Source organism: Bufo bufo, chromosome 3, assembly GCF_905171765.1.
Source record: "Bufo bufo chromosome 3, aBufBuf1.1, whole genome shotgun sequence".
Taxonomy (NCBI): domain Eukaryota; kingdom Metazoa; phylum Chordata; class Amphibia; order Anura; family Bufonidae; genus Bufo; species Bufo bufo.
This window is the reverse complement of record NC_053391.1, coordinates 610,077,771-610,102,715: the sequence shown is the minus strand read 5'-3', so window position 1 is coordinate 610,102,715 and position 24,945 is coordinate 610,077,771. Positions and strand designations below refer to the sequence as shown.

General features: G+C 44.6%; 1 protein-coding gene across 1 annotated transcript in view; it reads left to right on the top strand.

The window, feature by feature from the left end:
• Window positions 1-24,945, top strand: part of CERS5 (ceramide synthase 5) — a 96,150-nt gene that overhangs the window by 56,372 nt on the left and 14,833 nt on the right. Inside the window, exons 4-6 of the mRNA XM_040426004.1 lie at window positions 256-313; window positions 2,194-2,244; window positions 5,325-5,417. Coding sequence (XP_040281938.1) covers window positions 256-313; window positions 2,194-2,244; window positions 5,325-5,417 — 202 coding nt within the window. The remainder of the gene's footprint in view (window positions 1-255; window positions 314-2,193; window positions 2,245-5,324; window positions 5,418-24,945) is intronic.

The window sequence follows — 24,945 nt, the reverse complement described above, 5'->3', positions numbered from 1 at the left end:
GGATTTTCAGTAATTTATTTATTATTTTTGTTTGTGGGTTTTTCTTTAACGGAAGGGTACCAACCGTTTTGTCTGTGTACTAATCCATGTAATCTGGATGTATAGTCAGTGCATAAAATTTATATAAGACTAGTGGGGATGGGGCTTTGTTTCATTGCAAAATCTCCAGTATAGTATCACAAATGGATAAACCATGGAGTCTTAATCTTTTCTCTTTTACTTTTTTGACTATATCGCTTTCCTTTTTCTTTGTAGGTGGAGGTTTCTATTTTACTCCTATATCTTTTCCTATGGAGTATGGTGTCTTTGGACGGTAAGTAGTCTGCGTGTACATCCATCACGACCAAGTTCCGAGAACAGGGATTATACAGCAAACAGGCAGAAAATCGCTGCCAAGTTCCAGAATCGCACTTTCGGAAAGTGTCGGCTGGCGCAAGGCTTGTGATGGGCGCATAGTTTTCAGCAACGAAGGCCGTGTTTTAGTCAGTGAATGGAAATTGGCAACTTTTGTAATGTGGTTTTGATAGTATAAGCTAAACAATGCGTGATCCTGGTCCTGGCAGAATAGCTTTCTAGCTGGAAGCAATATACAGCATTTTTCTGTGCTCTTACACTTGCCAAGTTCAAAGTGCAGATGCTCCCTGTCTGCTAATTAAACATTAGCGACATATTCAGTCTTATGGTGTGTGTACACCACCAACTTTTAACTCTTTACATCCACAAGTGGGCACATGGGGCACTGGCATCTTTACTGTTATGGACCGAGCAAGAGGACTTTCTAAACTGTGGTTTATAGTCTGCAATGTCTGTAGAAAACAAGCAGGGATAGGATTAGCGGTTAAAGAGGGTTACCTGGTTTAGAATAGTCCCATTCAAATGGCTTAAACATTTCTTAAAGGGGTTGTCCGGTTTCCTATATTGATGACCTATCCTCAGGAAATTGACCAACCCCAATGCCCCGTGCAGAGCCCTCATCTGTTGGCTGGTGTAGAAAACTGGTAGTAATCGAATCTCCTCTTGCGCTGGAGGATCCGCAGAGAGTGGTTGAACACCTCCTGCATCGGTTATGCATATATACTTCCATATATCCATGTTCAGAGGTAAAAATATTATTGGGTCATGAACCTAATTTACAAAGTCATAGGCAGTGTGGTGTCGTAGACATTCACAGGACTTATTGACCTCCCCCCCCCCCCCCCCCCCCCGAAACGGAGCGACGTGAGCTCATGGAAAGAGACTGCACTCTTAATTAAGGGTGCATCTGCAGTCATTCAGTTTCTATTCACCAGGAGTCCCCGTCATCCAACAGAGCTGCCTGCTCAGTCTGTAGCTCTGATCTTTGAACTCGTGACAGCTCATAAATGCTCATTATGGCTCAATTCACACTGGCTTGTCACACTGATAAGAATATGGCTTAAATAAGTGTTTGAGTTACAGGAGATCGCAGATAAGAGATTCACATGAGCCATCAGATGATGGGATTCAGTGTAAATGGAGAATCCCCTTGCTTTGCAAATACACAAATTATTATTTTTAATAATGACCAATTGAAAACAATATTTTAGCACAAAATTAGTAGAATGCAATGAAAAAAAAAAAACAACTGTCCAATCCTATGTGGTTTGATAATGGAGGCTTTTTTTCTTTTTAACAAGGTAAAATCCTGACTGCAGCGCCATGTTGCAGAATTTAACATTTTTTTGATGGTGTCCTTTTAGTAGTGTAATATCTGCTGATTCGTCAGATGTTTTTTTTAGGTGAAATTCCACTTTAAAAGAAACTTTCTCCTGCACCGAACTTCGTTTTCAAGCAGAACGCTCTTAGGCCTCATACACATGACAGTATTTTTTTCAGATCCGATATGCATTTTTTGCTAAATGGATGCAAACCGAATCATTTGAATAGGGGCCGCAAAAAAAAAAAAAAAAAAAAGTAGGACATGTCCTATTTCTGTCCATTTTGTGGACAAGAGCAGCATTTTGACAGTGAGGCCCGCGGAAATTGTGTGATGCACACTGCAGGTATCCGTATTTTGTGGACTGCAAAATACATAGGATCGTGTGTATGAGGCCATAGAACAAACATCTTTTTCTTTGTTTTTGTTTTTTGTTTTTTTTAGAGAGAATTTTTAATTTTTTTTGTCTGCACATGAAGATTTTATAACCCATTTTGTATTTTCTTTTCCCTCTGCAGACGCCTTGGCTCTGGGATACACGACAGTGCTGGTACAACTACCCCTATCAGGTAGGGTTGCTGCACCTTCATCTGACAGTCAGGTCTTGAACTGTCAAAACTGTTCCTGCCTCTCGGCAGTGCAAACTGCGTGGTAGTTAAGATGATGCTGTAGTAATATTGTGCAAGTAAGTAGCATTGAGGGTGGCCATAGACATTATTGGCTGGGGGGGGGGGGGGGGGGGTGAGATCAGTAGGAATAGCTTTCGGCCAGACATGCTGACGGCTGTCTGAAGTGTTCGGCCATGTTAAAGCAGTGTTCCAGTTATAACACGTTATCCCTTTTCCACTGGATATGGGATAACTGTTAGATTAGTTGGGGTCTGACTGGTGGAACCCCCATCTGTAATGAGAATGGGGCGCCCTCCTATGAAAGACTGCTACTGCAATCTTCTCTAAGCGACCGCCAGAGATGGCAGAATACTGCGCTTTACGATCTCCAACAGTCCCATCCACTTCAATTGGACCTTTGCTCCCTTGAAATGGGGGACACAGGGCCCCCATAGTGGTGATCGGAGAGTCCCAGTGGTTGTACACCCACAAGCTTAACTCTTACCCCTTATACAGTGAATAGGGGATAACTTTTTGTAACTGGAAAACCCTTTTAGCGTCCATTGACACGTCCGCAAAATGGGTCCGCATCCTTTCCGCAATTTTTGCGGAACAGGTGCGGACTCATTTATTTTGAATGCACAGTGTGCTGTCCGCATCCGCACTACCATTCCGCTGCCCCGCAAAAAAATAGAACATGTCCTATTCTTGTCCGCAGCCACGGACAAGAAAAGGCATTTCTATTAGAGTGCCAGCCATGTTTTGCGGATCCGTAGTTTTCGGACCGCAAAACAGTTACTGGGTCATACACGGTAGCAGAGACTTCATAGGGCAGCGTGACAGCAAGGAAAGCATGTGTCTACTCTTCCTGCTCTCTCATCTGTTCTGCTAAGACAGCAGTATGCGCAGATCTATGAGAACAATTAAAAGAAAATAACGCGCTGGAGGTGTTCCAGTTTTATGACACATTCTATGAAACTTCATTTGATTCCTCATTATTTTCACAATGTCTGCAGTCGTGAAGGGGAACATCCGTATTTACCTCCATATGCTGTAAGGCTGTCCATGCACAGTACTGCTAACAGCGGAGTGCATGTGTCCCGTCTGGATAATCCTCCTCCAGAAACGTCATGAGCTATTGGCTCTATTCTACTAACACGCAGCAAACTATCAGGAGAGGAGAGGGATTAGTGCTGCTGATGTATGTAGGTCACAGGATTGTGCGGACTGGATACAGTAGTATGCACCTCTCACTTGTGAGCCGGGCTTTGCCAGTTCTTGGCCTCCTGATATAAACCAGGATGTTTCTATTCATGGACAGCAAACAGAGATCTCAATAATAGTGAGGAATTGAAACAAAGTGGAGGAGCAGGAATTGTCATTATATAATGATGTATTCACATGACGTTTATGGCATATTGATGGGTATGGATCTCACCTTAAGGCTACATTCACATGAATGTGGTGTTTTGTGGATCCGCAAAACATGGACACCGACCCATGTGCGTTCCGCATTTTGCAGACTGCACATGCTGCGGCTGTCCTAGAAAATGCCTATTCTTGTCAGCCATTGCGGACAAAAATAGGACATGTTCTATTTTTTTTTATTTTTTTTTTGCAGGGCCGCGGCACGGAGCGGCCCCATAGAAATGAATGTGTCCGCACCCGTTCCGCAAAATTGCGAAACAGATGTGGACTCATTTATACGGTCGTGTGAATTTAGCCTTAGAACGGAGCCCTGCCATAACTGGGGAGCAGCACAATGCCACCCCTCCGTTCACTAGCCAGGACTTGGCAATTTTTTCGTCCCATAGTGGTAAATAATGTGCAGCCTGCTCTCTTCACACATTTGGGGCCCATTCTTCACATGGGTGCGGCTCATTGGACATTTATGGCATATCCTATTGCTATGCCATTAATGTCCCAGATAGAAATATCTCTCTAAGTATTACTTAAAAGGGTTCAGAGCTGAACCCGGACATACCCAGGCAGCCCCCCTGACGAGCATCGGAGCAGTTCATATTCCGATGATATCCTTTGCCCTGCGCTGAATCGCGCAGGGAAAAGGCATTTTGTGGATTTCCAGTGACGAACCGGGCTGCCAGGTGGAGGCTTCCGCCCAGCAGTGTGTTCGGTGACATCACCGGCACTGATGGGCGGGCTTTAGTGCTGCCCTAGCCTGGGTGGCTAGGGCAGCACTAAAACCCACCCATCAGAGCCGGTGACGTCACCGAACACACTGTGTTATAGTAAATAAAAGAGCATGAGATGCTCCGATGCTCATGTCAGGGGGAGATACCTGGGTGAAATTATGGGTATGTCAGTGTTTAGCTCTGAACCCGGACAACCCCTTTAAAAAAATAAAATAAAACAACTTTAAAACATCTGTGCAGGTCCTTAGTAAGGCAAAAAACTGCTGTAAGAGTGGCTGCACATGTGCAGAAAATAATCTGCACTGAAATCGCACATAAAAAATTCACATAAATTCGCAGTATTTATTGCAGTTTTTGGTGTGAATTTAATAGGAGTTTTCCTGGATCTGAAAAGGGTAAAATCCGCACAAGAAAAACGCAACAACAATTGACATGCTACAGACTTCAAGATCCGCACAGCAGGTCTATTTCTGCTCCTAAGAAATAAGTGCACATGAGATTTGTCTGACCTCATACACTTTGCTGGTACTGTACTACGTTGCGGTTTTTCCACACAGAATCCTTGGGTAATCTGCACCGTCTGCAGCCGCTCTAAGGCTCTGGTCACACTGCCGTTAGTTTCTGTTGCCAGAACGATGTAGAATATTTTCTGCAAAATGGTAAAAACGGGAACCTGTTGGACCCATTATAATTCAATGAGATGATATTGGATCATGTACACAGTGGATCTGTCATAACCTTTATGGCTGCTATAACTGGTTGTGAGTCATGTTATTTAAATTAAAGCAGAAGTCTGTATCATAATAATTTTTTTATCTTCGGTGTGATGTATGTGTTTGATTACATATTGCTATTAAAATCTTCATCTTGTGTTCATGTCTTCAACAGCCACTCACGCAGGCTCTGTACTACTATTATATTCAAGAGCTGGCGTTCTACTGGTCCCTAATGTTCTCCCAGTTTACAGATATCAAGCGTAAGGTAAGACATCTCACCAGAAGTATGAGGGTATGCACTGCTGTCTGCTTCTCGTAAGTAGAAAATCATCTGTCCTTAGAACTAATCAAAGTTAGGCCCCTTTCACACGGGCGAGTATTCCGCGCGGATGCGATGCGTGAGTTGAACGCATTGCACCCGCACTGAATCCCGACCCATTCATTTCTATGGGCTGTTCACATGAGCGGTGATTTTCACGCATCACTTGTGCGTTGCGTGAAAATCGCAGCATGCTCTATTTTGTGCGTTTTTCACGTAACGCAGGCCCCATAGAAATGAATGGGGTTGCGTGAAAATTGCAAGCATCCGCAAGCAAGTGCCATGGTGATGGATCATGTGATGGACCATGTGATGACCGGAGTGACGTCACCACAGGTCCTGTTCCTCCACACAGCAAAGAAGGAGACAGAAGAGATGCCGGCTGCGCGAGCAAGTGGATTAAGGTGAGTTAAATAATGTATTTTTATTTTTTTAACCCCTCCAGCACTATTTTACTATGCATTCTGTATTCAGAATGCTATTATTTTCCGTTATAACCATGTTATAAGGGAAAATAATACAATCTACAGAACACCTAACCCAAGCCCGAACTTCTGTGAAGAAGTTCGGGTACCAAACATGCGCGATTTTTCTCACGCGCATGCAAAACGCATTACAAGGTTTTGCACTCGCGCAGAAAAATCTCGCATGTTCCCGCAACGTACCCGCACCTTTTCCTGCAACGCCCGTCTGAAAGAGGCCTTAAAGTAGCACTCCTTGAAAAAAGTATCAAATTATATCATATGATAATGAAATAGTGTACACGTAAGTAATTGAGTATCAAAGTTTGACGTGCTCTGCTAAAAATACCTTTAATAAATGGGTAGTAGGCTAAAGTTGCCCTGGTGAAACTTGTTTACACAGACTAATACCGTGTCAATTCACAGAAAAAACAAAAAATAAAGAGATTTTTTTCTTTATCACAGGTCGGATTACAAGGGAAAAGATATAGTTAACACTGGTACAAGTTTGTGGGTTACGGTTTTAAAAGGCATCAATATGTCCCTAATTACAACCCTATGGCTAACTCAGCCCAGGGACGCCTCCTTATGGTGGGGGTGACCTGTCCTCGTGCCTAGACCTATTATACCCCTAGAACGACCCTATATCCCATATTGTGGGCTGGACTATTTGTTGTTAGTCTCAAAATATACCTATACAGGATACTGAATAAATATATAAAAAAATACACACATCCAACGCGTTTCTGCCGCAACAACGGCTCATCAGGGGGTAATGATCAAGATGTGTAGTATAGATCATAGATGAAGATCAAAGAAAAAAGAAAGATGATACTTGGCTCCCATGAGGTTATCGTCAGTTGCAAGTGTCCACATCAGAGTGATGTATGCCCAGGGCCGGCGCCACCCATAAGCAGAGTAGGCAACTGCGTAGAGCGCACTCTGCCTGGGGGCGCCGGCTGCCGCCTGCGCCCCGCCCCCTACTTGTCATCCATCTGACATAATCTTATCTCCTTCTGTTCCTGTACTCCGATGAGTTCACTTCGGGCAGAGAGAGCGGCACGCAGCGGAGACACAGCTACGAGACCCTGGTGTATTTAAATCTCATTTAGGCTTTCTTTCAGAAAAGTTTCTCCTGGGATTCGAACTCACAACCTTTACACATCAGAGGCAAGGCATTTACCCTCACAGCCATGAAAGCTGTATTACCAGTTGCTTAAGCAACTGGTAATACAGCTTTCATGGCTGTGAGGGTAAAGGCCTTGCTTCTGATGTGTAAAGGTTGTGAGTTCGAGTCCCAGGAGAAACTTTTCTGAAAGTGTTTGTTTGTTTTTGTTTTTTTTTAAATACCGGACTGTTGCTTTACTGCCACGGGGGAGGGGGGGGGGGCCTATTGGCGCCATGATACTGGCACATGGAGGGGGAAGGAGAGAGGCACTTGATACTGGCACATTAGGGGGAAGGGGGAGAGGATGGCACTATGATATTAGCACATGGGGTGGGGGGCAAGAAATGGACATGAATCATGAGGGGCAGAAATGTGAAATGATACATTTGCTTCTGTTGACAAAAATCCTTGCACCGGCCCTGACTTCGGGCGCACAATCCCGCGAGACCAGTGACCTCCAGAGGTGGGTCTCGCGGCATCACGCGCCAAAGACACATGATCTTGGCAGGAGCCAAGGCAATGTGGACCTGGAGCACAGCGAGGAGCAGAACCTGGTGAGCACCCCTAGCAACCGCACTCTGACAACCTGCACTAGGGTGTCAGAGGCTGCAGGACAGTGACTGGCAGCAGGGTGGCACACACTTGTGTACAGGGGTCAGGGCACACCTGCTGCTTGACTAGGGGCCATAGATTCTGACTGGCACAGGGTGCCCAGCAGTGGCACATGGAGCCTAATAGGTGGCACAGACTGTCTAAAGGGCTATGAATGGTACAGGGTGCAGGACAGTGCCAGACTGGCAGAGGGCACAAGGCAGCATACTGTTTTGTTGCCCTGGTGGCACAGGATTTCAGACAGTGGCTGAATGGCGCCTGGCAGTGAATAGGTGGCACTGCTCGTGTTTGGTGTGCCATCCTGCTGAACAGCGCAGAGTGATTGGCATCACTGGGATGGTACTGGGTGGCAGACAATGGCTGGATATTATATATACATGACCATAGACTGGCACAGGGTACGCGACCATAGTCAGACTGGCACAGGGTACACGACCATAGTTAAATGTTGCATGCAATAGGTGGCGGAAAAAGGGGTGTGGTCAATGGGCGGAGTCAAGGGTCGGCAAAATTAGCTTTTGCCTAGGGTGGCAAAAATCCTTGCACCAGCCCTGTGTATGCCTGAAAGGTCACAGTATGAAATGGGCATTACTCATAGTATACTTATCAAGATTAAATATATCGATCATATACATGTGATTACTTACTGATGGGGACTCTGACCGAGCTTACGCCGTCCGATGAAGGAGCTAACACGGCTTAATTTTGTATGGGTGCACTGATTATTTAAAGCCTGGCTCTTAAATGTCTGTCCGGCGTCATTTCCGGTCCTGTGACAGTCAGATAGACGTCACATCCGGAGTTTGGAACGCACAGAAGGACGTCACATCCGGAGCTTGAGACGCACAGGAATAAAGTCACTTCCGGTGATTTGGAACGCATAGTGACGTCACGTCCTTCATTTGAAACGCATATGTCGCTATATGTGAGTATTGGTAACTACAGGTCTATATATTATCTATGTAGATCTAGAATGATTTAAATAATGATGATTGTTACTGGGGCGCACCCATCGTTTAGGATATAATAAATAACAGCCAAATATATATTTTTTGTATGTTTTTGTGTAAATAGATGGAAGGAAAACCATAAATGCTGTTATATATAAACAGTGACAGTGGGAGAGGAACGGGTCACCCACATTATAGTGATTGACCAGATCGGATCCCAACAAAGAGAGGGATACATGATGACTAGATATATGTCATTGCAAGAAAGGCGGCACTTCACGTGCCAGTCCACACAGCTTAGAGCTCATATTAATACTAGAGGTAGAGGCGGGAGTAAAAACCGTAGGGAGAAAGAACAGGTCATAGAAAGCAGGTGTAGGTTAGTCTCTCGTTGAGACCCATTGGCGACTGGGACCGAAAACGATATATCCATTCCGTTTCTTTTTGCAAGATTTTTTGGTCCCAGTCGCCTTTCCTCAAAGGTAGAGGAACAGTCTCAAGTGAAGAGAAAACAATGGACTTTGCGTCGCCGCTATGATGCTCCTTAATATGGTTAGCGATGGGTGTGTCCTTGTGCTTTGCTATATCGTTAATGTGTCTCATTTCTCTAAAGGTTTTACCAATGTAATCCTTCGGACAAGAACATTGTCCTATATAGATTACACCTTTTGGTTTTACAATTGATAAAATCCTTTACTGTGTGGATATGTTTGGTTGCTGAGCAGGTCATTGTCGGGGCACAGGGGCTCCCCATCGCTGTCCCCCTGAGCTGGTGATAAAAAGAACCATTGAATAAAAAGAAGTTATGTGTTAGTGTAAACTCCCGTAAACCTATGATGAATTGGTTATAATTTTGAAATTATATTCCCCTGGATGAGAGAAAATGCATAGTTGTTGCCAGTCCCTTGTCATGTGGTATCGACGTGTATAACGATTCTACGTCGATAGTTGCCAATAAGACATCCTGATCAATCGGAATGGTCTCGATTTTGCGCAAAAAATCCATCGTGTCTCTGGTGAACGAAGGTAAACGCGACACAAAGTCCCATAATACCTTGTCCAGGTGTACTCCACAGTGGTGAGTAAGGGAGCCTATTCCGGAGACAATTGGACGGCCTTTTAGGGGATTTAGTCCCTTGTGGACCTTTGGTAGTCCATAAAAGGTCGCCAATTGTGGGGTATTTGGGAGTAAAAAGGAATGTTCAGATTTACTGATTACCTTTTGCTCAAGACCCTGTTGGAGAAGGGATTTTAGTTGTGAGAAAAATATTGGTGAAGGGTCACCTGATAAAACCCTGTAGCTTTTTTTGTCATTTAGTAAGTCTAGACACATTTTTTGATATTTTAAATGGTCGAGTGTCACCAAATTGCCCCCTTTGTCAGACGGCTTTAGGACAATCTTCCTATCTGTCTCCAGATCTCTAAGTGCTCGAAACTCCCATCCTGACAGATTATAGTAAAATTGTTGGCTTGAGTCGAGTTGTTCAAGATCCGAGATTACTAACCGTAGGAAGATGTCAATGTGTTCAGAGTTTACTGGAGGTGGCAATTTTGAGCTAACTGGGCGAAGGTTAGTGAATGGACCCTCACCAAATATTTTTGACCCTTCATCCCACAGGTCCATCAGAGTCTGAAGATCAGGAAAGTCTTCAGGATTGATTCCTAGATCAGTACAGTTTTTTTTATTTGTGTTCTGGTAGAATTTGTGCCATTTTAATCTTCTACAGAAAAGGTTTAGGTCCTTAACCCATTTGAAAGTATCAAACTTGGTGGTAGGTACGAACAATAGACCTCTCTGTAATACACTCAGTTCCTTATCTGTCAGTACACGATTAGACAGATTGATGATTTGGAGGTTATCATTCAATGTTGGTTGTCGCCACCCTTTGTTCGATCTCTCAAACGGTAAGGGCTGGGGTTTTCCGATAAAAAAAAAAAGGTTAGTATTAATATGAGCTCTAAGCTGTGTGGACTGGCACGTGAAGTGCCGCCTTTCTTGCAATGACATATATCTAGTCATCATGTATCTCTCTTTGTTGGGATCCGATCTGGTCAGTCACTATAATGTGGGTGACCCGTTCCTCTCCCACTGTCACTGTTTATATATAACAGCATTTATGGTTTTCCTTCCATCTATTTACACAAAAACATACAAAAAATATATATTTGGCTGTTATTTATTATATCCTAAACGATGGGTGCGCCCCAGTAACAAATTTATCATCATTATTTTAATCATTCTAGATCTACATAGATAATATATAGACCTGTAGTTACCAATACTCGCATATAGAGACATATGTGTTTTCAAATGAAGGACGTGACGTCCTTCTGTGCGTTCCAAACTCCGGATGTGACGTCTATCTGACTGTCACAGGACCGGAAATGACGCTGGACAGACATTTAAGGCGCCAGGCTTTAAATAATCAGCGCACCCATACAAAATTAAGCCGTGTTAGCTCCTCCATCGGACGGCGTAAGCTCGGTCAGAGTCCCCATCAGTAAGTAATCACATGTATATGATCGATATACACTGCTCAAAAAAATAAAGGGAACACTTAAACAACACAATGTAACTCCAAGTCAATCACACTTCTGTGAAATTAAACTGTCCACTTAGGAAGCAACACTGAGTGACAATCAATTTCACATGCTGTTGTGCAAATGGGATAGACAACAGATGGAAATTATAGGCAATTAGCAAGAAACCCCCAATAAAGGAGTGGTTCTGCAGGTGTCAACCACAGACCACTTCTCAGTTCCTATGCTTCCTGGCTGATGTTTTGGTCACTTTTGAATGCTGGTGGTGCTTTCACTCTAGTGGTAGCATGAGACGGAGTCTACAACCCACACAAGTGGCTCAGGTAGTGCAGCTTATTCAGGATGGCACATCAATGCGAGCTGTGGCAAGAAGGTTTGCTGTGTCTGTCAGCGTAGTGTCCAGAGCATGGAGGCGCTACCAGGAGACAGGCCAGTACATCAGGAGACAGGGAGGAGGCCATAGGAGGGCAACAACCCAGCAGCAGGACCGCTACCTCCGCCTTTGTGCAAGGAGGAACAGGAGGAGCACTGCCAGAGCCCTGCAAAATGACCTCCAGCAGGCCACAAATGTGCATGTGTCTGCTCAAACGGTCAGAAACAGACTCCATGAGGGTGATATGAGGGCCCGACGTCCACAGGTGGGGGTTGGGCTTACAGCCCAACACCGTGCAGGACGTTTGGCATTTGCCAGAGAACACCAAGATTGGCAAATTCGCCACTGGCGCCCTGTGCTCTTCACAGATGAAAGCAGGTTCACACTGAGCACATGTGACAGAGGTGACAGAGTCTGGAGACGCCGTGGAGAACGTTCTGCTGCCTGCAACATCCTCCAGCATGACCGGTTTGGCATTGGGTCAGTAATGGTGTGGGGTGGCATTTCTTGAGATCCTCAGACCCCTTGTGAGACCATATGCTGGTGTGGTTGGCCCTGGGTTCCTCCTAATGCAAGACAATGCTAACATGTGGCTGGAGTGTATCAGCAGTTCCTGCAAGACGAAGGCATTGATGCTATGGACTGGCCCGCTCGTTCCCCAGACCTGAATCCAATTGAGCACATCTGGTACATCATGTCTCGCTCTATCCACCAACGTCACGTTGCACCACAGACTGTCCAGGAGTTGGCAGATGCTTTAGTCCAGGTCTGGGAGGAGATCCCTCAGGAGACCGTCCGCCACCTCATCAGGAGCATGCACAGGCGTTGTAGGGAGGTCATACAGGCACGTGGAGGCCACACACACTACTGAGCCTCATTTTGACTTGTTTTAAGGACATTACATCAAAGTTGGATCAGCCTGTAGTGTGTTTTTCCACTTTAATTTTGAGTGTGACTCCAAATCCAGACCTCCATGGGTTAAAAAATTTGATTTCCATTTTTTATTTTTGTGTGATTTTGTTGTCAGCACATTCAACTATGTAAAGAACAAAGTATTTCAGAAGAATATTTAATTAATTCAGATCTAGGATGTTTTATTTTTGTGTTCCCTTTTGAGCAGTGTATTTAATCTTGATAAATATACTATGAGTAATGCCCATTTCATACTGTGACCTTTCAGGCATACATCACTCTGATGTGGACACTTGCAACTGACCATAACCTCATGGGAGCCAAGTATCATCTTTCTTTTTTTCTTTATTCTTTGATCTTCATCTATGATCTATACTACACATCTTGATCATTACCCCCTGATGAGCCGTTGTTGCGTTGGGATGTGTGTGTGTGTGTGTGTGTGTGTGTATTTTTTAAAATATTTATTGAGTATCCTGTATAGGTATATTTTGAGACTAACAACAAATGGTCCAGCCCACAATATGGGATATAGGGTCGTTCTAGGGGTATAATAGGTCTAGGCACGAGGACAGGGCACCCCCACCACAAGGAGGTGTCCCTGGGCTGAGTTAGCCATAGGGTTGTAATTAGGGACATATTGATGCCTTTTACATCAGTAACCCACAAACTTGTACCAGTGTTACCTATATCTTTTCCCTTGTATTCCGACCTGTGATAAAGAAGAAAAAAAATCTCTTTATTTTTTATTTTTTTTTTCTGTGAATTGACACGGTATTAGTCTGTGTAAACAAGTTTCACCAGGGCAACTTTAGCCTACTACCCATTTATTAAAGGTATTTTTAGCAGAGCACGTCAAACTTTGATACTAAAGTAGCACTCCCACAAAAATTTGTATCGTCTGACCTGGATACCTAGAAAGGTACATGATGTAAACTGTAGTAAAGGTAATCTTACCAGACTGTATTTGTGAGCTATAACCTCCCTTCTGATCCTCAGCTGTGTCATGGGTCAACACTCTGATTTCTTGACTGAGACAGGACAGGAAGCCAGTCCCTTCTCTGTTCATTCCTATGGTACTGACATTGAGGATCCCATAGGAATACATAGAGAAACTGACTTCTTGTCCACACATAAGATGCTGTGTTATTTGGAAAGTCTGATGGCTGGTCACATGACACAGCTGAGTAACAGAACTCTTCTTCGGTTCCGCGGTACCAGTCGGATCTCTGTACAGCATTAATCCGAAGTTTTGAGCGAAGCAACTTCGGATTTAGGATGCAAAGCTCGCCTGTGCTCATCACTAATGACAGCAGTGAGGGGCAAGAGTAACAGCTGCCACATGTTCAGCGCCCTTTTCACAGGGGGCTCCTGAGTATTGGAATTCCCTCTGACGCCCACATGCCCTGACCCTGCTGGGGCAACTTCTTTTCGGAAACAAGAATAGAAATGGAAATTGATTTTGGTTGACATCATTTTCTAACCCTGAAGATGATTTTCATGTACACCCATGTTAAACAGACGAATATTGCAGGAATATTGCAATTATGTCATTGCAAATGATATAACACATGTATGGATCTTCTTCCAGTATGTGCTTTTTCATAGCAGAAAAACTCGTCTGTTACGTTTGCTGGCCCTTTAGGGCAAAGTTTAAGTAGCACCTGACTTATCTGGATCTTATCTGAGCAGTCTAACCTGGATGCGGCATTTAACTCTGAAGTGTCTGATGAGCACATGCCCTCTGCTAACAGGACGCTTCATCGTCTCGTCACCGCATTTCCTGCTCTCCCCAGTGCTAATTGACACTTATAGGACACAACCAAATTCTTTCTTCATCTCTTGCCCTCGTGTCTTAATAATTCAAGTCACCCAGTCTCTAAGAAATGAAATCCTCAGTCTCGTCAACACATTGTCAATTCACAGAAATGCTGCAAGGCTGAGTTTTTATAATGTACTAGCAGAAGGGCCCGGCTTCGCACGGGTATAGTTCATCTATTTAATTTAATATTTGTGTGTGTCATTAAAAGATATCGATAGTATCCACCATAACAGTGACCTCTAGAGCACCCCGCACCTTTAACAGTGTACTCCATAGTCCCCCACCCCTTAACACTGACACCCCCCCCCCCCCCAAGTGCCCCGCCACTTTAAAATGGGACCTCCACAGTAGCCCATCCTCTTAACTTTGACCTTCACAGCAGTCCGCCCCTTTAACCGTGAGTTTCACAGCACCCCACTCCCTTTACAGTGACCTCCTCTGGAGCCCGCTTCTTTAACAGTGATCTCCATGGTATCCGCCCCTTTAACAGGGACCTCCACAGCGGCCTGCCCCTTAACATTAACCTCTACAGTGCCCGCCTCTTTAACAGTGACCTCCACAGTGTCCTGCCCCTTTAATGCTAGGGCTACACGACGACCTGTGTCGCGCGACATTTTGTCTCAACAATTTTTATGATAGGCTATGGTGTCGCACTGCAATATGTGACCTGCTGTGACTGCGACACGACAGTCGCAAAAAATCCATCCAAGATGGATTTTTCTGCGACTGTAGAGTCCCAGTAGCAGCATGTCGCAGTGCAACACCATAGACTATCATTATAAAAATTGTCGAGCAACATTGGTGCGACATCAATGTTGCAGTGTAGTTGTGGCGTGTAGCTCTAGTCTAAAGCTGACCTACAGCAGTGAAGAAAAATGGCTGGTTGTTATGGAAACCTGGAGTAAGGGAGCATTCACACGTCTGTGTTGGTTTTGCGTTCCGCAAATCACGGATCCGTGTGTTCCGTATGTCTTCAGTTATCTTTCAGTCTCTGTTCCGTAAATCCGTATAATACGGACGTGGTGCTTCCGTGTGTCATCCGTTTTTCACGGTCTGCAAAAAACTGAAATGGGACTGAAAGAGGGTTTCCTAGAATGTTTTCAGTCCAGGGGTGCGCAAAAAACGGATGACATACGGATGCATTTCCGTGTGCTATCCGTTTTTTACGGACCCAATGACTTTCTATGGGGCCACGGACCGCAATTTGCGGCCAAGTATAGGACATGTTCTAAAATAAAAGCAACGGACACACGGAACGGACAGCACACGGATGACAATGAAAGGCATAGAAATGAATGGGTCCGTGCATTGTCTGCAAAAACACGGAAGAAAAACACTGTCGTGTGAATGCTCCCTAAAACTGTGTGTATGTGGAGACTAAGGGCCTGCGAGCTTCTATTGGCTGATAAGGGACATGTGACTGTGTGAATGGCAGTTGGGATATGAAGAGAGAGACTTGCAGGATTGTATTGGCTAATGCAGGTCATTTTTTTTCCCCCATCGTCCATGACCGCACCATGAGAGGGGGTCCGCCTCCCAGGGCAGGAAACCCACAGGTATAAAAACGGAAGAGCCTCTCCATTCCTCAGTGGTTTCCTGTCCTAGGAAGTGGATCCCTACACGTATCTGCCTGTGAGGGGGTAGTTTCTCCCTGGGCAACTTAAGGAACTTTTATTCAGCTGATGAGGAGTTTTTTGTTAGAAAGTGGGGAACTGGGCCCAGATTCATCTTCTGAAGAGGACAGGGGTGGTAAACCCCTTTTTCATATTCAAGATACGGATCAGCTTTTAAAAGCGATTAGGGCTACCATGAACATTGAGGACCCAAAAGAAGTTCTTTCCATTCAGGATGTAATGTTTGATGAATTAGAAGGGAAAAAGAAGCGGTGCTTTTTCATTCATAAAAATGTATCTTCCTTAACCCCCTTCCCGCATCCCCACGTGCATGTACGTGAAGTGGTTACACTGTCAGCGCACGGAGCGATGCGCTGCCAGTTCAGTTTTGCCGGCACCCTGGGGTTGCTAGGCAACCAGTGACGCCAGCGGGGAGCGAATCGCAGCGCTCACCGTCCTGCAATCGCTGTGATTGGTCCATTACTGCAGATGGACCAATCACAGCGCATTGACGTTATTTAGGGAGGAACTTTGTGTACTGTGTGTTCCCTCCTTCTCTCATCCTCCCAATTCCTGTCAGGAGTTTTGTCAGAATCCACTCGCCACAAAAGTTTTAACCCCTTCAGTCCCAAAACGCCACTCTTCTGTGCCCCAATCAGTGACACAGATCAGTTCTGTGCCTCATCCCCTGCCACACACATAATTAACCCCTTCAGTGCCGATTTGCCACTCTTCTGTGCCTGATTTGCCCCAGTCAGTGGCAGATCAGTCCTGTCGTCATCACCTCATCCAGACACCTGTCACTCCAGCCTGTCCGTCCGTCAAGACACCTGTCACTTCAGCAATAATAATGAATGCCCACCCCCAAGCGACCCCAGTTATGACAGACTCTTTAAAATTTGGCCAGTGGTTGACCACTACAATTCCAAATTTGGTCAAGTATATACCCCACAAAAAATGCCTCTCAGTGGATGAATCATTGGTCCACTTCAAAGGCTGATTACATTTCCGCCAGTACCTGCCCAATAAAAGAGCTAGGTATGGTGTGAAGTTGTATAAGACCTGTGAAAGTGTATCCGGGTATACATTGCGCTTTCGTATTTACGAGGGAAAAGATTAAAAAATCAAGCGACCCGATTGTCCCCCGGTTCTGGTTATAAGTGGGAGGCTAGTATGGGATTTAGTCCACCCCCTGCTGGACCACGGATACCATCTATATTTGGACAACTTTTACAATAGTGTCCCTCTCCTGAAGTGCATTGCTGCCAGAGGCATAGGCACATGTGGCACAATTAGAAGAAATCAAAAAAGGGCTCCCTAAATGGTTTATAGACCAGACAGTGCGTCGTGGGGAAAGCAGGGCTGTTTGCTCAGAAAATTAGATGTTGCTAAAATACAAGGACTAACGGGATGTCCTTGTGTTGACTACCATCCATGCAGATCAGTCCACCCCAGTCCCAGTCCGAGGAACCGCAGAGCAGAACACAAAGCCTGTGTGTATCCAGAATTACAACAAGTTCATGGGCGGAGTGGATCTTTCAGACCAGGTACTACAGCCCTACAGTGCCTTAAGAAAATCTAAGGTGTGGTACAAAAACTTAGCTGTGTACCTAACCCAAGTGTCACTATATAATGCCTTTTGTAACCCACAGAACAGTTGGTTATGGGGGGATCTTCTTGGAATTTCAGGAAAAAAATAGAAAAAAAATGTGTTTTTGGCGTTCAGGAAGGAGAGGGCAGTATTTCAGTCAGCAGTGCTTCTGGGGTATCAAGAATAATACATGGGCTGCATTTCCCTGGAGTACTTCCCCCCACCCACAAAAAAAAAAGGCTACCCCAAAAAAGGTGTCGAGTTTACTCGGTTAGAGGGATTAGGAAAGACGCCACTCACTACTGTCAGACCTGCCCCTCTAAACCGGGCCTCTGCATTGGAAAGTGCTTTCAAGTTTATCACACCTCCACTGATATCCATTAAGTTAATTTCATTCATTTCTTAATTAATCCATGGAAATACTTTTTCAGTTTAGCATTTTTCCATTTGGCAATCTAATAATAGCTCTCTCCCCCCCACCTCCACCGCCCTAAACAAAAAAAAAACAAAAAAAATTCCATTATACCCCTAGATGTATACATTGAAGGGTGTCATTTTATAAAATGGGTCATTTCTTTAATTTCCCTTTTATGTTCTGGCACCCCTAGAGCCTCGTTTTTGCGGTTTTCACTGTCTGGGTGCCTCAGGGTGCCTTCAAATGCAACATGGTGCCAGAAAATTATTCCAGCGAAGTCTGCCCTCCAAAAGCCTCTGGATAGATCATCAGCATCTGATCAGCTGTTGGCCGTGGCCTTCTCACTGTTTACTGCAGGCCCAGTGACGTCACGACTATTATCAACTTGCCTGGGCGCGGCTAAGCTCTGTTCACTTGAATGGAGCTTAGCCGCGCCCAGGCCAGTTGATACTAGTCGTGACGTCACTGGGCTTGCGGTAAACAGTGAGAAGGCCGTGGCGCAGCTGGATTGCCGCTGCCTTCTCAAACAGCTGATTGGCGGGGGTCCCGACCCCCGCCGATCAGATGCTGATGATCTATCCAGAGGATAGATCATCAGTTTAAACAAACTGCAGAACTCCTTTAAAAATATTTGTTTCCCATTTTTTCGCAGTATACTTTGGGAGGTCCTGACTTGTACCTTTCTCAGACAGACGACTTCTTAAATTTTTTACATCAAGGTTTAACAGCCAAACAAAACTCAAAATATATTACCCTGAAACTGGAGTTTACAGAAACACCCTATGTGTGCTCAAAAACAGAAAACAAACCTCAACCGTAAAATAATCGTGCTATGAGAAAAAGGTCTGCAAACCCACACAGGGGTGCTACAATGGTTCTGCTAGCAGCACGTATGTGTACTTACAACAACCCTAAGGGGTGTATGTCTTAAGTCAGACTGGTAAAAAATTGGTGGATCTTACTGGTCCAGTTGAATTACGCCATGCAAATGTAGCTCAGACACGTAACCACTCGATGAAGGCTCATATATTCCTGTACTTGAGGGTACTTGCTGTCTCATCAAAGGTCGTGATCATTCGTTACGTGTGCAAAGACTGGGCTAGGGGTCCTATACTGTCTCTAGTATGCCCTGATCCGGCTAGTACACCCTGATGACCTCCTAATACGGAGTCATCGCCCTGAAAAGGGCAGCCCCGTCCGGAACCTTGCCCTATTATCAAGGCCCTAGACAACCCTAGCTCTATTTGCGTGCAGAGGGAGTCAAAAACTAGAAAATAATCGTGTGTTCCCGTAGCGAGCAATATCCTGTCTCCCGAGGGATCACCAGGTGAAGAAACTGTGGTCCAACGCGTTTCATCAAATTTTTATAACCCCAAGAATCGTCAGGGGACACGGGGCTAGGATGTCACAAAAGTATAGAAGCGTGTGTATGGCAGAGCTCCAGGATGTCCTAAATCAAAAAAGTCTAATCGGAATCAAAAACTGCTAAGGCTACTTTCACACTAGCGTTTTGGCTTTCCGTTTGTGAGATCCGTTCAGCGCTCCAAAACGGATCAGTTTTGCCCTAATGTAAAGTTTGTTATTAGGCTACTTTCACACTCGCGTTTGGTGCGGATTCGTCATGGATCTGCACAGACTGATCTGTTCAGATAATACAACCGTCTGCATCTGTTCAGAACGGATCCGCGTTTTGGTGTCCGCCTCCAAAGCGGAAAGGAGACGGAATGGAGGCAAACTGATGCATTCTGAGCCGGATCCTTTGATATAGAGGTGTTCGTATTGCAGGGCTCCTATGTGCAGGGACGCTTAGTGGTTCCAGCATCCCCTCTTTGTATTGGCAGGTTTGGCAGCAAGGAATGCCCTGCTGCGTGTGTTTAAATGCTGAAGGGCCGTCCCGGACGCGCACTCATCGCATGTGACGTCAGCAGGTGGTGACGTCAAACCGCGCATGCGCACCGCCATTGCTGAAGCTGAAGTTCAAAGTCCCAGATCCAGCTACTCAGTGTCGCTCCAGTGCCGTGCATACCTTGCTCCGCCTACTGGAGTGTACACATGGAGATGCAAATAACCTGAAGGGGGCGTGTATCAGGAGTAGCTTAAAGGGAACCTGTCACCGGGATTTTGTGTATAGAGCTGAGGACATGGGTTGCTAGATGGCCACTAGCACATCCGCAATACCCAGTCCCCATAGCTCTGTGTGCTTTTATTGTGTAAAAAAAACGATTTGATACATATGCAAATTAACAGAGTCATATCTTACTTCTGTGACCAGAGAAGAGTCATATTTTCAAGCTCTATACCCAAAATCCCGGTGACCAGTTCCCTCAAAATCCCGGTGACCAGTTCCCTTTAATTCCAGGAAAATACTCCATAGAGCGTGGGAAAAGGGGGGGTGATACTTTAACTAGTATACATCCTCACCCTGTGAAGCGCACGCTCTATCAGTCAGCTACATTGCAGTACTACAGGTGGGCAAAGTAGCAAACGTTGTCACATCAATAGGCAAGTGCTCCAGGCGTGATAAGGACATTAAAGGGCAGAGCCTTGACAATACATGGCTATGATAATAAATGAAATACAAATAATAAAGAAAAATACTGTAAACAGTCCGTTGAGAGAAGCCAGCAGAGTCACAAATTGCGCAGAAATTACAGAAATACTGGCCAATGCCAAGTTAAGGTCATATGACCAAAGTATCCTGCACCCTAGTTAAAACAGCCAAAGTGCAGTTGTTCATTAAGCCCGTGGGGGCTGGAGGTATTCAATTTGAAGATCCACCAGCTCTCCCTCTGAAGGATATGTCTATCCTAGTCACCGCCACGTGGTGATCTACTGACACGTTCAGTCCCTTTAAATTTAATCGCAAGCACAAGAACAAACACGAACCACGTTACTACACCCTACTACCCGCCGCAGTCAGAACACACCCAACACAATGAGGGTGATAGGGACCTTCGACGTTCGTAAAATCTGTTTTGAATACCTTGAGCGGTGTAATTTCTAAAATGGGGTGATTTTATGGGTGGTTTCTAATATGTAAGCCCCAGAAAGTGACTTCCTAACTCAACTGGTCCTGAAAAAATTGGGTTTTGGAAGTTTTCTTAAAAATTTTAAGATTTACTTTTAAGCCTTCTAAAGTCCCAAAAAATGAAAAATGTATTTTTCAAAACATGTAGACATACGGGGAATGTAAAGTAACTATTTTTGGAGGTATTACTATCTTTTCTAAAAGTAGATAAATTGAAATTTGCTAATTTTTTGTAAATTTTTTGACTCAATTTTACCACTGTCATGAAGTACAATATGTGACGAGAAAACCGTCTCAGAATGACTTGGATAAGTAAAAGCGTTTTAAAGTTGTCACCACATAAAGTGACACATGTCAGATTTACAAAAAATGGCCTCGTCCTTAAGGTGAAAAATGGCTGTGTCCTGAATGGGTTAATATCTGAGTGGAAAAATCCAGATAAACTGAGCTTTATTCCGTCATCAATTAAGCGGAAGTATCCCTTTGAGGAGGCGGATTGCCAATCTTGGGATCGGGCTCCAAAGATTGATGTACCCATAGCAAAAGTGTCCCGTAGATCCTCCCTTCCCTTTGACAATTTAGGTCAGCTAAAAGATACTATGGATAGGAAGGCGGACAGTTTTCTTAGACCTACATGAGAATTAATGGGGGCCTCCTTTAAGCCTAATATTGCTGCTAATTGTACAGCCAGAGCCCTTATCTTATGGATTAAATAGCTTGAGTCTCAAGATCAAAGATATAGAGTTCCCAGAAAGCAATTATTGGAGAATATTCCAGTTATGGCTAAGGCGGCTGACTTTTTAGAGGCTGCTTCAGCGGACGCTGTTAGATTGTCCCCCAGATCCGCTTCATTATCTAATTCTGCCCGGAGGGCTTTATGGTTAAAAAATTAGTCAGGAGATGTGGCATCAAAAAACCGCCTATGTAATATTCCTTGAGGGCAAATATTTATTTGGCTCTACCTTGGATGATATATTAGAAAAGGCTGGTGATAGAAAAAAGAGGTTCCCCTCTGGTTACTGCAGACAATATAATTCCTTTCGTCAGAATAAAAGAACCGGTAAGAATAGGAGCCCGGGTGGAAAAGTTGACAGGTGGAGATTCTCCTCTTCTAAGTCAAAGGGCTTCCTTTTTAAGGGTCAGGGCTCTGGCCCCAGAAAGGATAATACGCAATGGCGCCAGGGTGGGAGGAAGATTAAAAAAAAACTCCCTCCCCGCCTGGTCCAGAATTTCCAACAGCGGTTAAATTTTAACCTCACTAAAAGAGGGGTTCAAGCTGGAGTTCAGTGCTTCCCCGCCAGAAAAATTCTTCATTTCAGAGAGAGGCCAGTAAACGCACGGGGCGCTTGAAAGAGAAGTGGATACATTGTTCAGGAAAGGTGCTCTTATTCCTTGCCCTCCTGGAGAAGAAGGTACAGGTTATTATTCCAATCTCTTTCTTGTAAAGAAACCAAGAGAGTAGCAGCAGTGCTGAACTTTCTCCATTTTATAGACCATTTGTCTTACCGTGGACTGATGAACAGCAAGGCTTTTGGAGATACTTTTATAACCCTTTCCAGCTTTATGCAAGTCAACAATTCTTAATCGTAGGTCTTCTGAGAGCTCTTTTGTGCGAGGCATCATTCACATCAGGCAATGCTTCTTGTGAAAAGCAAACCCAGAACTGGTGTGTGTTTTTTATAGGGCAGGACAGCTGTAACAAACACCTCCAATCTCCTCTCATTGATTGGACTCCAGTTGGCTGACACCTCACTCCAATTAGCTCTTGGAGATGTCATTAGTCATGGGGTTCACATACTTTTTCCACTTGCACTGTGAATGTTTACATGGTGTGTTCAATAAAAACATGGTAACATTTAATTTGTGTGTTGTTATTAGTTTAAGCAGACTGTGATTGTCTATTGTTGTGACTTAGATGAAGATCAGATCACAATTTATGACCAATTTGTGCAGAAATCCATATAATGCCAAAGGGTTCACATACTTTTTCTTGCAACTGTATGTACTACCAAAAAAACAGCACCTGGAGAACAATGCTATTTGAGCGGAGCTAGACCTACTGTAAACTGCTTGGTCAGTGATAGCACAGCTTAGTCTACTTTCACACTGGCGTTTTGGCTTTCTGTTTGTGAGATCCGATTTGGGCAAAACGGAGATCTGAATGGAAAAGGATCCGCTCAGAATGCATCAGTTTGCCTCCATTCCGTCTCCATTCCGCTTTGGAGGTGGACACCAAAGCGCTGCTTGCAGCGTTTTGGTGTCCGTCTGATAAAACTGAGCCAAACGGATCCGTTCTGAGTCTGACACACAATGTAAGTCAATGAGGACTGATCCGTTTTCACTGACACAATCTGGAACAATAGAAAACGGATCCGTCCTCCATTGACTTTCAGTGGTGTTCAAGACAGATCCGTTTTGGCTACGTTAAAGATAATACAAACGGATCCATTCTGACCGGATGCAGACGGTTGTATTATCTGACGGATCCGTCTGTGCAGATCCATGATGGATCCTCACCAAACGCGAGTGTGAAAGTAGCCTAAGGTGGTGCCCCCTTCATTTTGGGTTCGGCTGCAGGTTATATGTTGAGGCAAGGTCACATTAATGCTGGGTGGCTTCTCTTCTTGGTGCATTACAGGCTGGCACTCTGGCATGGTACCAGTCACAGTTGCTGGATATCCTCCTGTGGGATGTCATTCCAAGCTCTTTCAACCTGGATCCATAGTTTAACAAAGGTTGTTGTTGGCTGCTGTGCATGGGAGATCCTTCACCACATCCAGTCATTTCTAAATGTAAAAAGCAAGTAGGACTGCTTCCACGATGTCCTGGACATACCAAAAGCTGGCTGGTCAATGGTCCATGCACAAATACCAGGCTGAAACTGGCATGGTAGATGATGGCGCCCAAAACATTGACACCTGGTGTTGGTAGTGTGTGCCTCTGCAGTATTAATGATGGCAGTAGATGTTCTCCAGCCCTCCTGCGAACTCTGATGTGGCCATCGTTCATGACAAGGCAAATCCTGCTTTCATCACTAAACACTGTTATTTGCCATTCAAGCCTCCATTTGGCTATCTTGCGGCGCCAGTGCAGGTGCTCTTGGTAATGGTGAGAGGTCAGTGGCACATGAGCAAGTGGAGTGTGAATATAGTCATGCTTCAAATAGACTGTTTCTTATGGTCCGGGTGGTCACTGCAGGGCCTACTGCAGAAACAATTTGTGTTGCTGTGGCTGTCCTTTGAGACACAGCAGCTCTTCTTTTATGTCTTGGCATGCATCTATTTATCCTGACCATCCAAAACCCTCTCTGCATTTGAGTACCCTCCTGACCACTGTCGGCACCACCGTAGCGCACAGAAACCTTTTGTCCTTCTTTTTTTGAGATTTGTCCCACTTTGGTGAAAAACTTCATTTAGCACACATAATGAATGCTTAAAAAAAAAAACAATCAACAGTCCTGTAAGAAAGAAGACGAAAAACAGCGCTGTCAGACAAAAAACAAAGTGATGCCAGAAAAAAGTCTGTGTACAGTAAGGCTCTTGGAACTTTGATCACCACATGTAACACCATTTACATGTCCAATAATTTATACTGAGGCCATCAGAATATAAAAGAGGTTATCAGTATATAAATCTCAGAAAACCCTTTTAAGCTTGTCAGTATATTAAATAGGATAACACATTCTGGCGCCTCTGGGTGGCTTAGACGTGTTGAAATTGATTTTTAATGCTGTTTGAGGGTTTTGCAGGTGAAACTACGATTTACTTGCAGAACTCATACACCTTGGACGGCCAGCGGCTGTAGCCTTAAGAGTTTTTCCGAAGAGTAAACACAATCTACTCAATTACACCATGAATGTCTAGCAGTTGGTGGTTCCCTCTGTGATGCATGGTGATTTGCCTTGCTTCATGGAACAAGAAGGCACTATGTCAAAAATTGCAACAGAGACATTCAAGACATTGACGGAGTGTAATCGAGTATGCGGATG